Source organism: Amphiprion ocellaris, chromosome 23 (assembly GCF_022539595.1).
Source record: "Amphiprion ocellaris isolate individual 3 ecotype Okinawa chromosome 23, ASM2253959v1, whole genome shotgun sequence".
Classification (NCBI taxonomy): domain Eukaryota; kingdom Metazoa; phylum Chordata; class Actinopteri; family Pomacentridae; genus Amphiprion; species Amphiprion ocellaris.
In genome coordinates, this window is record NC_072788.1 from 3,089,648 (window position 1) to 3,105,643 (window position 15,996).

Sequence of the window (15,996 nt, forward strand, 5' to 3'; positions counted from 1 at the left end):
GACGCCTACTGCTGTTTGAGCTAACTTTACTGCAAGAGGCTTGTTTGCAGTAGCAGGCTTCATGTATAGCTGGTGGGATAGTTATGTTTTCAAAGGGTGGAAATGGTTGTGTTTTCCCAAGCTTGTCGACACAGTCCGCCTGCTGATACCTCTCTGCTGTTGATCCACCTACAGAAATCCAAACCATCTAGAAATCACTGACATGTGCCCACTTTTTGCCACCATTTCCTCATCTGATGTTGTTGTTTGACTTCCCTCTGAATGACTAATTTTTACTTTGCAGCAATGCATGTTTTCTTTCCTTGCTTTGGCCCGACACATCTCAGCTACATGACACAGTCGCTTCAACTTTCAACCTTCTGAAGCTGTAAAAACAGAATGAATCATCAGATTTTCAACTTTCCAGCAGTCCCTACTGATTTTGGTGTCAAATGTGATGTGTTAGTTCATCAAGAAGCTTACCTAAATGGCTTAAAATCATGGTAATTCATCAAAATCACTTAATTCTATGTGTGTCTCATTTGAAATTCCAGAACAAAATAAGCTATTTTCACCATGCAGATCCAGCAAAAAACACTAATTAGTGACTCAGCTGTTGCATGATTTTGCGCTGAATTGCAGGCTTTGTTCACACAAACAGCCTGCAGTTTAACAGAGGTTATTTTTTTTTCAATTCTTTTATAATAATAATGAAAGAGTGAGTAAACAGAAATGTGACTGGAGCAGAAACCGCAGACAAACTTCTACTCCAAAATGACTCATCAGTTCATCACGATCAGAGTTATTATTGTCATAATAATAGTTAATTCACAAGTAGAGACTATATTTATTCTTGCTTACAATTAATATGACAGCAACAGCATGTCTCTGCAATGTAGTTCAACATTCCCCCCCTAAATAGGACATGACAGCTCGGGAATCCAAACCAGGCGGATGCCAGGTTGAGTGAAAGTGACAACCTTTGTACCTTTTGGGAGCAACCTCTACGGCAGCCAGTCAGACTCCTCTCCTTCTCATTTTCTGGGGGTTGAGAGTAGTTATGGTTGCCAGGTTGGGTTAACCTCCCAACCTCCTTGGGGAGCGGGGAGCAGCCTGAATGCACGCTCAGAGGGAATGAGTTACACTCTGTCAACACAGAGAGAAATCAGCGGGGGGTTGCCAGGTCTGGAAAGTCGAAACTTGACATTGCAGCATCCAGACAGCACAAGAGGCGGTCGATTCAACACTTCAGTGCAGTGTTTGTAGCTGCGACACACGTATTGTCACAAGACTCAAACCCAGACCCTGGTTTGCTTGACAGAGAAGTATGTGTGTGAGAGTGGGGGATATGTCTTGGTGTGTGCTGAGAGGTGCTCAGGTTGGCGGCTGTTTTGACAGGCATGCCTCGAATACCAGCCTTTTTTTTTCTGTGCAAAGGGAAACACAGAATCAAAACAGGCTGGCTACACACACACACACACACACACACACACACACACACACACACACACACACACACACACACACACACACAGCTGGCCTCAGTAAGAGAGAGTTAGTCCACTTTGCTGACCTTTTAGCCCACTGATGCCGCTGAGACTACAGCAGCAGTACTTTTGGGATGTTAGCTGTCCCTCACTGCGTCTGCTGTAGGTGATTTAGCTTTCATCCTTGACACAAAGACTCTTTGATATATGCGACAGCAGTTAATGCACTGACTGGACAGATGTTGGCTTCGGTATGCAGAGGCCATGTTTATGTGAATGTAGAGTGACTGAAGGGTTTTGGTAGCCCAGCCTTAGAAGTGCTACTACTACCAGGCCTCAGGAGAAGCAAAAGTCTGAGACTATGCAGTTAGCAAGCACTGCTAGTTTATTTAAAAGGGTTTTCTACTCATCAATGAGCCTTTCAACACCATTAGCTAACACAATGTAGCATTAGAACACAGGAGTGATGGTTGCTGGAAATGTTCCTCTGTACCTCTATGGAGATATTCCATTAAAAATCAGCTGTTTCCAGCTACAATAGGCATTTACCACATTAACAATGTCTACACTATTTCTGATTAATTTAATGTTACCTTTATTGAAAAAAAAGCTTTTCATTCAAAAATAGGGATATTTCTAAGTGATCCCAAGCTTTTGAACGGTGTTGCATACTCAGTCACAGCTTTCTAAGATGATGATATGTCAGTGTTGTCTTTACACCCTGTTTGTTGTACCCCATGTGGCAAAAAAAGCACTTTAAAGACTTATATATATTTTTTAATGAATACAAATTTCTTTTGAAACAATTCTAGTCTTACTGTTCTTTCTCTTTCCTTTTAATTTTTCATGCTTTCTTTCTGCTCTTTAAGACAGAACACATGACATCGATGACATAAAACTTAACAAGTAAAAAAAAAGGCATTTCCAGTCTTTTTTGTGTTGCGTTTCCATTGCTAGTCACTGCACTAAATCCAAGGTTGTGTTGTCCAAAGTAAGACTGTATAATCTTGTCTTTTAGGGGCAGTAGACCCTGCTGATGTGGTGTGAGCTCTGCCAATCAGGCTTATTGGTCCCTGTTGCTGACACTCAATGTTTTTGTGGAAATATTGTTGGGGTGGAGCTATCTGGCATACATGGTCACACTGAATCATTCAGTCAGTCCCTGTGGTAGTGTCTGACAGAGTTTGATGTGACCATACATCTCTGGTTTCACATCAACCCATGACAGCACCACACTCCGCCAGTAGCTCTCCACACTGCAGGGACAAGGATCGCCTTGTCTCAAAACCAAAGCATGTGTCTTTATTCAATAACTAGAGCAGAGGCTGGGCTGGGGAACTGTAACTTATTCGAAGTCAGACATCCAACATGTGACTGTTTGTCACTTGGGTGGCGTGATGTAGGGTTTTTTAGCAGATACTTTCTTGGAGAACCTACATTTGTATGCAGAGCTTCTCGTTGGGCTGCTAATGGAAATGGTTTGAGTTGATTGGCATAGATCTTGGCAAGGAGCTCTGTCATACAGGCAAGGCTCAGAAGATGATGATGGAATTTCAATATATATGGTGGAGAATATAAGGTTATGACAGGAGTTGTGTTCATATTGGATGAATTGAGATGGAAAGAAACAGCCAGTCTATATGTATTTTAGCAGTGTTACATTGTTATAGATTGATTTGAAAAGTTTCCACTGCATTTCTTAACAAGTATATTTTCACAAAAGTTCTTGCTCGTTCTCGTTATCCAGACATCTTCCCGGTTGATAGCTCAGTTTGCAACAGCCTCCCCTGTGTGACGGTCGTCTTACTGCTCCATCCAGGGTACTTCAGTGATGACAGGGTCCTGCCTCGCCTTATTGCTGGCATAGTCTGGGTGGATTGCCTCATCTAGGTCCTGGATCTGCCCACCACTTCCTGGTGTAGTAGCATGATAAATTTATGCAGTTATTCATATAAATATTATCTCCCCTCGTTAAAGTCTAGGGTTACCAGTCTATATAATGCATATTGGGCTTTTCCTGTCATAATAAACCCTCAAAACTTGACCTCTGTGTCTTTAATGGACGCTACGGCCTTAATGCAAATGCCCCATAAGTAGAAGCTGTCATATACAGGATATACTGTAAAATGTAGCACGGCCTAACATGTCAACATCCATATCTCTGAGAGTACACGAAAAAGCAAAAATACTTCACAAGGGAGGGGTGGAGTGAAATCAAATTAAAACCATGGAGCTTTCATAGACAGTCAAGTCTGTATCTTTGTGTCTGAGTGTGTGTGTTTTCTCACTGGGGTGTCTGAATAACATGACAGGTTGATGGCTGACAGGGGCAGCGACGTGTCCAAGTTATTACAGTATCTCAATCTCTATTAGATTTAATCGCAGTCAGGGGGCCAAACGCTGATGTCACTGTTGACTTTTTAACAGCAGAGCCAAGTTATCATCCATCCAGTCTGAGATTTCACCGGGATCGCACACACACACACACACACACACACACACACACACACACACACACACACACATGCATTACTGACCCGAAAAGTGCGTGCACGACTGCAGACTGGAGCGAACAATACGCAGAGATGTGTTTTTTCACTGTAACCCGTCCGTCTTGTCATCGCTCATCGTTTCAACACACACATGCTCACCACACACTCCCTCTCCATCACCATATCTCACCCTGATAAGACTCTCATAGCTCAAGCAGAAATCCTCCCACTGGATTTCTTCACTGCAGTTAACTGACTTCAGGGTCATCTGGCCTGCATGCTGCCTCGCCGTGCACCACAGTGAACAGGGCTGCGAAGAATGCCACCTTCTGCCCATAAAAACACCCCAGAACCCAACCTGCCTCCTGAGTTTTAAGCTCTGCGCTGTTGGTCTGGCCTTGTTGGTTGCAGACCGGCCAAGTGAGTTTTAGAGGAGATAAAATCCAAAGAGTTTTCGGGTTCACATTGTTTGTTTTGACAGGCATATCCAAAGCAATTGTCTTGGACCATAGTTTTTTTTGTGTGTGTGGGCCTTTGCTGTCTGCTGTGTTCAACTCACGGTCTTTTGTTTTCTTTGGAAAATTGGCAGCCAAACTGTGAGCATAAGTGAAAATGAGTTTAAAAGTGCACAACCATGTCAAGGAAAGTTTCAAACAAACAAACAAAACAAAAAAGGTAAAGTTAAAGCTGCACTATAGTCTTCATATTTTAATATCTACAAAAGTAACAATGTGGAATGTGACAGGACTGAATAGTAGTGACAGACCCATAAAGAACTTTCACCAAACTGCAGTTCCCCTCAGCTGCACAGAGCTTTTTCTTAGCTCACTGTTTTGATTTTGCAATCTCTGCTCTTATCAATCTCATTTCCAAATGACTCGGCACCAGATAGTTAGCCAGTTAGCTTATGAACATAATGGAACCTTTAGCAGCTAAACAGCTAGATAATTTTCCTCAGGATCTGGCAGAGACCAAAATAAACACAAAAGAGGCCTGATAATTTGATTTATGTTAGTCAATCGGACAGAAATGTCCATATAAATGCTAAGCTAACCACATTGCCCAGGCATCTACAGTACAGGAGTCCTGATCAGCCTTCACCTTAAAGTGGAAAAGATTAGCTTGCCTTATTCTCTACAGAGGAAGATTTTAATCTCATGTTTAAAATAGGGCATCACACAACAAACTGAATTTCAGTTTTGTCTGTCTGTGATTAAATGAACATTATCAACTGCTCTGTGCATTAAAAACCCCACTCGTATAAAACAATCCATGGAGATACATTCATTTAGCTTCACCTTGGGCAAAGCTAACATTAGAATTAGAAATATTTCACTCTTTCAAAGTCATTTTTGGTGAAGCATGTGCAGTGGAGACTAGAGGCTTCTCTGTGCACAGCCGCCCAGCTAGCTTCTATAAAACTTCGGTCAATTGTAGTAGCTATAACTAAGCAGATGTTTTAAAATAGAGGCTTTTTGGGAACAATTCTAGCTGTATTTTGGCTATAGTAGATGCATTGAATTCAGGCTCATTTGTACTTTAGCAGGAATATAGCACAACAAGGAAAAGAAAGCTCTGTTTATATAAATGTTAGAATGCACTGAATAATTGTGATACATAATCATAATCTCAGTTCTGATCAAAACAATTGTAGTGATCCCCATCCAGTTTTGAAGGTGCTAGCCACTGTGTTGCTCGCTAATTGTGGAACTTGCTCACCCGGAATGGACAATTTTGGGAATCTTTGGCCACCCAGGGAGTCACGAATCTAAACTTGTGAGAAAACGTGAGGTTTACCATCCTGCACTTCACGTCAGTTGTGATCTTTCCTTTTTTTTTTTTTAACTTTAAGTCTTTGTTAAAGAAATCCAAAAGTGACATTAAGAGTCCTGTGAATCATCTTGGAGCATGTTTCTGTTTCCTTTCTCTATTTTCAACACACTCTAATTACCCAGCAACACACCACAGAACATCCACGATTAATGAATCACAATGGCAAAACAAAATGCCACAAACTAATATATATACTCCGCACTGAGCGCCACACACATGCTCCCTGTAGGACAAGGTCAGTTACAGGCACATTACAGTCATTATCCTTTAGGGAAATGCGCTTTAACCACCTCTGCCATTCTGCGGTTCTCCTTGAACTGGTGGAGCTGAAAGGTGAGCTGGGACATTATTCTTTCTCTCCACACTGCTCCCTCCCTCGGTCTCATGTTCCGCGGTCCTGGAGAAAAAGAAAGAAAAACAACAGAGTTGGGTAGCCTCGGTCTGCCGCCCTTCCTCCTCCCCTGGTGGCAGATGGGATATTGAACTCAGACGGGCTCTTGGTTTACCCCTGGGGATGGGTACGGAGGGGTGGAGGGATCAGCAGCTGATGGTAATGGAGTGTAATTAGGGAAGGCAGCCTCTCTCTCTCTCTTTAAATGTTTCTTTCCTTCTTCACTGTAATTTGCTTCAACTCCACTGGAGCGTCCTGTGGCTCGTCTTGTACAAAAAGGGAATCATTCGCATTACTGTGCAAGCAACAAATGGTGAGGAGGTCACATGTCAGAGGCCCTTAGTGCTGTTACAATATCCCCATGAACATCAATTAAGAAGGGTCAGATTACTGATTATTGTGTATACTAGGGATCTGAGGGTGTACTTGGGGGTGTCTATATACTTTTACCCTTTTCACACTTGACCCTGAATTTGTGTCCTGGTGTGACTGGACTGTGGAGTAAAGTCACTGTAATCAGCACTGCTGGTCCAAACTCAAGTGAAGGCAAAAGCCATCATTAACAGCTGCACTCACCCACCAATGAGCTAAATTTAAAATGTTACTCATCCTGTTCCAGTTTTAGGCCATTTTAGATGGTGCTAATAATGTGATACATCATCTCATAATCGTATTATTTATTTGATTATTTACAAGATATAGCCATCCATTTTCTTCCTCTTATCTGGGGTCGGGTCGTGGAGGCAGCAGATGAAGCAGGTCATTCTAGACATCCCTCCCCCTGGCAATGCTTTCCAGCTCTTCCTGGGGGATCCCGAGGCGTTCCCAGGCCAGATGAGATACCTTGCAGCTCAGCTCCCTCTTTACCGCGACGGTTCCATGACTGCTCCATTTTCCCATCTCTCATGAACAAGATCCCGAGATACTTGAACTCCTTCGCTTGGGGAAGCAAGATATATGAAAATATTATTTGTTCCTTTACTATAAGCCAATTGAATAGTAAAATATACATCCAAAAAGGGTTGAGGAAGCAGAGAAGTAGAGGAAATTGAGTTAGCTAGTTAGTCGGTGAACATAATGGAAGCTTTAAGTCCCGATAAGTCCGCAGCGGTTGATTTGTAGTAGAATCGCAATCATACGATCATCAGCAGGCAGCTGACGTAGTGTTCACATGTTGTCATGGTTACAGTGATGCCATGCTGCTATCTCACAATGATACAGAAATCTTTAAAAAATCCGTGGATCCAGACTATAAGCCACATCACTGCCAAAATCTAATCAGTTTGTCCTTGTGTCATTTCTGACCTTCCCTGAAAATTCCATCCACGTCTGTTATTCTGTTTTTGTGTAATATTGCACACAGACAAACAGACAGACAAACACACGCTGATCATCACATAACTCCGTCGCGTTGCTTGGTGGAGTAATAAGCCTGCTCAACGGACTGAATATCAATCACAATCACAATTTCAGGAACAAGTTAGACTTTTGTGTACAATATTTATTGTAGTTTGTCAGGTAGATGCAAAGATTTGTGCTTCAGCAAGAATGTAGCACACATGGAAGCAAAAGCAGTGCTCTGTTTAAGTGCAATGACAGTATTTTCTCACTAAAATCAATAAATAATTGATAAATTGAACTCTGGAAAATAAAATACACATTCATGAAGGGTTGAAGGAGCAGAGAAGTTGGGGAAAATGCTGCTTTCAAGTGCAATCGGAAATTCTCACTTTGAGACTGTAGTTACAGCTGATTGATGATGTTTGAGCCTTATATTTTCATTGCTGAGGTATTTAAACATCAACAATAAACATTATAATGAAAGAGCCGATATTCGCTTGTCAAAATGTGACTCAGAAAGTGATGAATCGCCTGTCGAGAGCAGGGAGTCGCCTGATTTCCGACGGTCTATGAACGCAGCAGACAGTATCCATGCAGGCAGTTTGCGGCAGAAGGAGAGAGACGTTTGGGAGAAGCAGAGGGGAGGAGTAAAGAAGGGGAGAAGGAGGATCCGGGGAAAAAGTTTGAACGGAATAGAGAGACGTTTGAGTGGCCGGCTCGGTTAGAAGAGAAAAGAGCGGAGGAAGAAGACGACAGCGTGTGTTTTCTGACTTGGATTTGCTTTAAAAACCCGCTGCCGGGGAGCCACTGCCGTCGGTCGGATTAGATGAGTTTGACTTCACGATGAGGAGCGACCCTGTTCTGTTCGCTTCCAGCAGGGGTGAGTGGCTCAACCTGCTTTCCTTTTCTTTCTATCTTTTTTAAAATAGAAGAATCAGTGTTGTTTTAGTTCCACTAACAAACCCGCAAGAGAGTTTAGAGTGACTTTCTTGCGCTGTAGCATCCACCGTTAACCTACCAATAGCTTTTTTCACCCGGTGCTAGCTTGAAGTGTTTTCTCTACCAATTCATCTCAAATGGGTATTAGTCGGCATAACGGTTTTGCTTTGGCATTTGTTTGGTGATTTTTCGTGCTGTTAGTTCAGTTTATGTCGTTTTTTCTTCATTTTTTGCAGTTTATTATTTATTTATTTGTGCTCGGATTAGCAATATTGCAGGTCAAGCACGCGCTCCCCGTCAAAAGGTATGCTAGCTCCTGGAGGAAAAGGTATGTGGAACTGAATGATATTTTACTTTTAAAAGCATAAAACAAGAAAAATTAGACACAAAATGACAAAAGCCAGAAACAAAATGACAAAAAATGAGACAATCCCACAAAACAAAACAAAAATGAGACAAAAAATTTGACATAAAAGTTACAGAGCAATAAAAAAATGGACAATACTACACAAATGAGGCAAAAAATGACAAAAGCGAGAAACCAAATGACAAAAAATGAGACAAATGACACAAAACAAAGCAAAAAATTTGTCAAAAAGTTACAAAATGACAAAAAATGGACTGACAAAAATGAGACAAAATGACAAAAAGTTAGATGAACGTCACAAAACAAAAATGACAAAAAATTTGACAAAAAACACCAGCGAGACAAAAAGGAAACACAAAACGATAAAAACGTGAGATAAACGATAAAAGTCAGACAAAAAAAAGACAAAAAACAACAAAAACAAGACAAAATATAACAAAAATGAGACCCAAAATTACAAAAGAACAATGAGCAATCTAGTATTTTACTTTAAGATCAAAACAACTTGTCATGGTTTAGAAATTATTTAAAATTTATAATTTTGCTGAATGACAATATGCAGTTAATGCCTTATCTGTAATTTTTACACTTTACAAAGTCAGGCCGGATTGGACCCTCTGGTGGGCTGGTTTTGGCCTGCGGGCCGCATGTTTTACACCCCTGATGTAGTATGAACCTCACGCCAAACTCCATTCAATCATCTGGCAATTTAATGTGGCTTTACTGACTGCAGAAAAAAGAAATGCAATCCTTCTGGAGGAGAAGCCAAGCCTTTGGGGAAGAAGAGCTTGACCTCTTCATGATCTGTGCAGCCCCTGTAGCTGTTAAGATGATAAAGCTGTTGGTTCAGTTTGTCGCTGCTGCTTACCACTGTGAAATTTTCTGGTGTGGTTAAAGGACTTTTACTGCACTTTTGACAGAAAGAGGTCCCCTTGTACCTTCACTGACCTCTTTCTTGGATTCAAGTTTCCCCCGTTAGCTTTTTCGATAATATTTAATTGTGACATTTTTTGACTTCGCCCCCTCTTGTGCAACTTAATTCTTTGTTTTCTAGCATTGCGACCTTAAAAACAAGCCTGTTTCTCATTACCTCGTTGTTGCTAGACAACAGATCCAGATGCATTGACAACACATGCTGAAATATAAAATGAGGGCTTTTGTCAGAAAAGTTTTTCAGTGGAGTCCAGAATCGTCTCTCAAGTCAAAGCGAAAGTTTTACTTGCTCAAGGACTCGATGAATCAGGGTAGGCGACTGACAATGTAAAGAAACAGTTTAGCTTTCATACAGGCACATAAACAAGTCGCAGTGGCATTATCAATTTCTGAGCAGCCAGCTCGCAAAACCAACTTGTTATATTTTCATGGTCAAAATACATTAGGTTATATGAGTTCACAGTCACACAGTTATACAGTAGTAGTAGAACTTTGCTCTTTACGGTACAGTTGTAACTGACCTGTAGGGTATAAACATGGGGGTTCTGTCATTGTCCTCATCTGCCCCACATTGAAAACCTACCAACTCAGACTTTCTATATTTTCTAGCACCCCACACAGGTGAATCTAAGTCATTCAGACATTCAGCTGCCCAATCAGTTATTACCCAGTCCAGATCGGTCTTGAAGTAACTCTACTCTCCAGCCAGAGGTTTCCCAACATGATCCTGGAATGACAACACAAATGTCCCATGCCTCTAATTTCTCCTGCTCACGGCTGTGAATGGAGTCGTGCAATAACAGGACCAACGCCAGCAGCTGCGGGGTATCGGGTGGCCCCGGCGGCACTTCTTCGACCGGCATTTGGTGAGGTTCTTACAGACATCCATTGTGTGGAGGGGTTGTAATCACATCTCAGTCGCACATGTAGTAGATAATGTTTTGGGAATTGGTTCAACCAGCGTGGCTTTAAGAAAACCAACGTGCAGGTATGTAATTAACGTAGGTGCCCAGATTCCCAACTCGGATGCTTTTATTGGAATCTGGAGAATGTTTTTTAAGGGCTGAAACCATTACTCGGTGGTAGTTTGCATTGTAATCACTGAAGATATAGTTTCAAGCAGCCATGAACTCGCTGCATATTATTGCAGAGGTAGTTTTACCTTTAACCGTTTCCATCAGGGATGTCAAACTCATTTTAGTTCAGGTTCCACATTCAGCCCAGTTTGATCTCAAGTGGGCCAAAACAGTAAAATCACAGCATAAAAAATAAAAATAACCACAATTCCAAATTTTTCTTTTGTTTAGTGCCAAAAAGTACATTCTGAAAATGTTCACATTTAAGGAATTATCTTTTTTTATAAAACATTATGAACAAACTGAAATTTCTTGAGAAAAATTAATTCATTAATAATTTCAGCATTATGCCTCAGTTTATCATTTACACATTAAAACTTCCAGATCACAGTGTCTATAAAGGAACACAACATGTAATCACAGGCATCTGGAACTGAATGATATAGTATTTTACTTTATGATCAAAGAGTAAGACAAAAAACAAGACAAAGTATTACAAATTGAGACATAAAATGAAAAAACAGAACATAAAACGACCAAAAATGAGGCAAAAGATACAAAACAAAACAGACAAAAAACTTACAAAGCCGCAAAAAGAATGGATAAACGATAAAAACGAGACAAAAAACTACACAAATGAGTCCAATGATGACAAAAGCAAAACACAAAATGACAAAAATAAGACAAAAAACACAAGCGAGACTAGAAGACACACAAAATGACAAAAACGTGAAACAAAACAACAGAAAACATGAGACAAACGACAAAAGTCAGACAAAAAGCAAGACAAAAAAACAACAAAAACAAGGAAAAAATATTACAAAAACTAGACACAAAATGACAAAAGAACAATGAACAATCTAGTATTTTACTTTATGATCAAAACAACTTTTCATGGTCTAGAATTTTTTTTAAAATTTACAGTTTTGCAAATTTACAATTTACAGTTAATGTCTTCTCTGTAATTTTTAGGCTTTACAAAGTTGTCCCATGGGCCGGATTGGACCTTCTGAAGGGCCGCTTTTTCCCCGTGGGCCGCATGTTTGACACCCCCTGATTTCCATGCTCAAAAAGAGTCCCAGTGAGCCTGTAAATTAGAACTTTACAGGCTGGAAAAGCTGTAACAGAAGCATTTATGGGAAGCAGGAAAATGTAGTGATAACTATAGCGGGCATCCCTCTTAAATCTGTGTTGCTGTGGCGACTCGCATATCTCACTCTAACAACGTGGTTAGCAGTTGGGTTAAGATTGCCAATTTGTGTACACGTCACTAAATGTAAACTCTGATAAAAAGGTCCACTCACACTCACTCGACTGCTATTCTTTTGAATGACCTTTCTCTTGCTCTCAGTCCCTGTTGACTCAAACTGCTGGTGGATTTGGGGTGAAACACAACAAGCCATGTTGGCAGACTCAGTGCTCCCTTTCAGCAAGTCCTCGCTGAAGAGCTCTCCCACTTACGGAGTGCGATGTTTTGGGGGCAAGAATGCGCAAGTGTTAAAGTGTTTATTGCCACTTATTATTGCAGCTTCCCTCATAGAAACCCGGAGTCAACGAGCAATTAATTGGAGCGGGTGTGATGTGTGCAGAATGGGTACATGGTGTCACTGTTCTGGCCCATTTGGTTTTGCTTTAGAAAGCCGGGGTCGCTTTGCTTCTCCGCCTTCTCGCCTCGATGATGATTGAAGTTTAAGAGCTTTCATCTGTCAGACGCGTGAGCCCCCCTCCTTTGTGGTGGTAGGGGAAGACGGATCCCAAGAGTGGAGTGGAGAGATGAGGAGAAATGAGTTTGTAATCTCTCCCTCCTTCCCTCCAAAGCCGGCCTGTCAGTAAGCTGGCATGCGGGAAGAGAGACTTTAATTTTGGGACGACTAATCATAGCCCTCCCGGCCTTCCCCCTGTGTCAATATCCATCTGGAAAAACACAGGGAGGAGGACGGGGATCTCGCAAGCCAAGCACAGAAGACCCTGACGCGTACCAAATAGCAGAGTTTCATATGACTTAAACGCAAATGGCTACTAGCCTACTTATTTAACATCATCACCAAGCATTTAGGCTCAGACTCCTGCCTCAAAATGCAAAATTAAAAGTTTAAATAGTCCTATTTAGCCTTGGCATTAATGGTTACCTTGGTAATTTGACTCCATTCAGAGAGGATCGTTTCTGATGAGCCTGACCAGGCGTCTTTAATAGGCTTAATGTTGCAATGGGATGAACCTGTTAGCTTGTTAGGCTGTCTGTCTTGGACAAAGCTTTTAGGGATTACAAGACCAAAACTTCATTAGTGGGGTGAAGGGTGAGGGGAGCTGGGGTAATGTGGAGTTTGTAGGAGGTTCACACAGCGTGATGTCTGGCAGATTAAGTGATTAAGAGGCAGTAAGACTAAGATGCTAGTGTTTGTCAATGAATGTGCATCTACTCAGATTGCCTACTTGCTTGTGTAACTTTGTGTGTTTCCATGCACCATCCAGTATTTCCGACTTGTGTTTGGATACGCCTGTCTGGCTACTGCCATTTAGCCACACATGTTGACATTCACACAGATACCCCTTTGGGTGTGTCAGCGGTTTAGTTCTGTTGTTGGGACATAATGAGTTTTGATAGATGAAAAACTGTCGCTGTCAGGACGCTGTAGTAATCATGCATGATAGGGCTGGACCCGAATATTCAGTCTTTACAGTGGTATCCAAATATTTATTTTGAGATCTGAATATTCAGATACCCCCACTCCCCATCGGACGATGTCCTTCGTCTTCCCACCGTGGGACGGTGTTGCGCGATCGGTATTCCACTCATCCCTTCGTTCCATCCCCCGCCCCCCATCGGACGTCACGATACAATTGGAATATTCAGATATTCGTCATTAATAGGAGCCGAATATACGGGAGCCCAGAAATTGCTATTCGGGCCAGGCGCAATGCACGATAAATTTTGTTTGGCTCCATCTACTTTAAGCACAGTCTTAGTTTGGTTGAGCAGATTCATGTTAGTGATGCACCAGTTCAACTTCAGACTCTATATTCCAGTAGCAGACCTTTTTCTATTTAATCTGTGTGATAAACAGATTTAGAATCTGATTTAGAATCTGTTTATCACTAGGGCTGGACCTGAATATCCAAATATTTAGTCGTTGTGGTATCTGAATATTAATTTTGAGATTCAAATACTCGAAAATGTGGAAGACCTCAGCTGTTTGGGAATACTTCAGATTAAATGAAGACAAGACAAAGGTAATATTTGGCTACTAGAGTCCAGTCTGGCTCACTTAGATAGTGGAAACAAAACTGTGACTGCTATCCTGAACTGACATTAGCAGCCAAATACTTACTGTGCATTCCGGCCACTTCCACCCCGCATTTTCTCAAAGGCTAGTTACATTGCGAACAAAACCAGGAGTTCACTCTTGCCCGAAAATGTAGGTATGCTCATCTTTCTGTCATTGAAATTGGCCCGAATGTCCTGAGCCCAGAAGTTGAACTTTGTGAGATCATTTTTGTGTATCCTGAAGCAACTAAGCTTTGTGGTGCAACTAAAAAAACTGATAGTGAACATTAACTAAATTCACTATGTTAGGCTTTTCAGCAAATCAGATCTGTACTTCCCCAGTTTGCAGTAATTCCAGCACTCCGCTTGTATCTGGATCGGCTCATTGTGTCATCTGTCGATAAATGAATGAGGCCAAGATGACTTAGTAGGCTTGCAGCCCGCATAACCTCACTAATCCAAAAGTTCTGTGCAATGTGACACTCATTTCTCACACCCAGGCAGCTACCATTCCCAGTCCAATCAAGGAAACCACATGTCCTCTATTCCCACCAGAAGATAGAAACCCAATGCTGGAAGTTGTCTACACTTCTCCGCCATTCGCGCACCCCGTCTTCATTTCCTTAGCCTGTGGTTTTTAGCTGAGCACCCTCTAATTATCTGTTTAAAAGAGATACCAAAGGGAGCATCATCGCTCTTCCCAAGCTGTTGGACAAGCCCTCTGTCCTCGTCTCATATCATCTGTAAACCTCCGTCAGCACTGTCCTATCCGTCTATCTCGAACCCTTTCTTCTCCCCCGCTCGCTTCAGATCAGGGCTTTGCAGATGTGTGTTTGTGGTCTGGGAAACATCTGCTCGTACGGTAAACCACCTGTACTGTTCGATAGCAATCAGGCCCGCTCTGTGATGTTCGCCTGGCATGCCCAGTGGAACGAAGAAAACACACAAACCTCATAATTACAGACCCGAGAAGTGGAGAGAGAGCGAGACAGCTTGTCTTTCATCATAAACTAATGCAGCATCGCCCGTCCTCTGATCTGTTCATAACTCTCCCTCTCGCCTGGTGTTCGTCCAAGTCGAGGTTTTGCAAACCCTTTATGAAACATTTATGACTGGTGATAATGCACGACTTTCAACATAAAGCTCTTTCCCATTATAGGATTACTATATGTAGAATTACTTTCTACATATAGAAATATATACTTTTCTCTTCTGGCGCTTTTATGTTGTCATGAGAATGAAAATAAGGAGCATTTCCAGCTAATATTAGCAAAGCTCGGGTAGACTTGTCAGTGTGGAAATGAAAAATGGCATAAATGCAGGTGATGCTGTTTCTTTTTCCCCCAAAACAAAAGGCTTGTGCAACTTTTTTTGTGTGTCTGCACTTATGTAATCATGAGACTATTGTCTAAATGAATGCCTTCACTGGTGCCCTGCTGTGTTTTGGTGGCTCATTGGAGGTGGTAACCATGACGACACTAGACCATAAACCAACCTCAATTACGAACAACCACTGTCTTACTGTAACATTCAACCCACAGCGCCATTAAGTTTCCTAGAACCACAGAAAGTGCACCGTGAAGATGATTGGGTGTCTCATTAAGTCGCTCAGGCTTCTCATGCATCTGTTAGCTGTGTCAGGAGTATTTTAAACCTGGAGTAAGGCTCTATATAACCTGCAACATTGACGCACACCAGGTGTTACCTATTAGAAATGAAAGATATTAGTACTTGGGATGCGATTACAATATAAGTACCCATAGCAGATGTTGCCCAAACAGGTTTACTGTCAGCTAATTAGGTCTGGCAAAGCTGATTCAGCTTTAGATGTGGATTTGAAGATGCTCTGTAGCTTTACTGTAATGGATGTTGTCCTGTAATTACATTCCAAAA

General features: G+C 41.6%; 1 protein-coding gene across 5 annotated transcripts in view; it reads left to right on the top strand.

The window, feature by feature from the left end:
* afap1 (actin filament associated protein 1) overlaps positions 1–15,996 on the top strand; it is a 106,036-nt gene that overhangs the window by 33,939 nt on the left and 56,101 nt on the right. For 2 of the 5 annotated variants that reach the window (XM_055007762.1, XM_055007764.1), the window contains exon 1: positions 8,152–8,403. The exons of 1 other annotated variant lie outside the window; for it this stretch is intronic. In XM_055007762.1, the coding sequence (XP_054863737.1) occupies positions 8,367–8,403 (37 nt within the window). In that variant the 5' untranslated portion in view covers positions 8,152–8,366. Of the gene's footprint in view, positions 1–8,151; positions 8,404–15,996 lie in introns of those variants that run through there. 2 more of the 5 variants (XM_055007766.1, XM_055007767.1) reach the window with 2 other exon arrangements.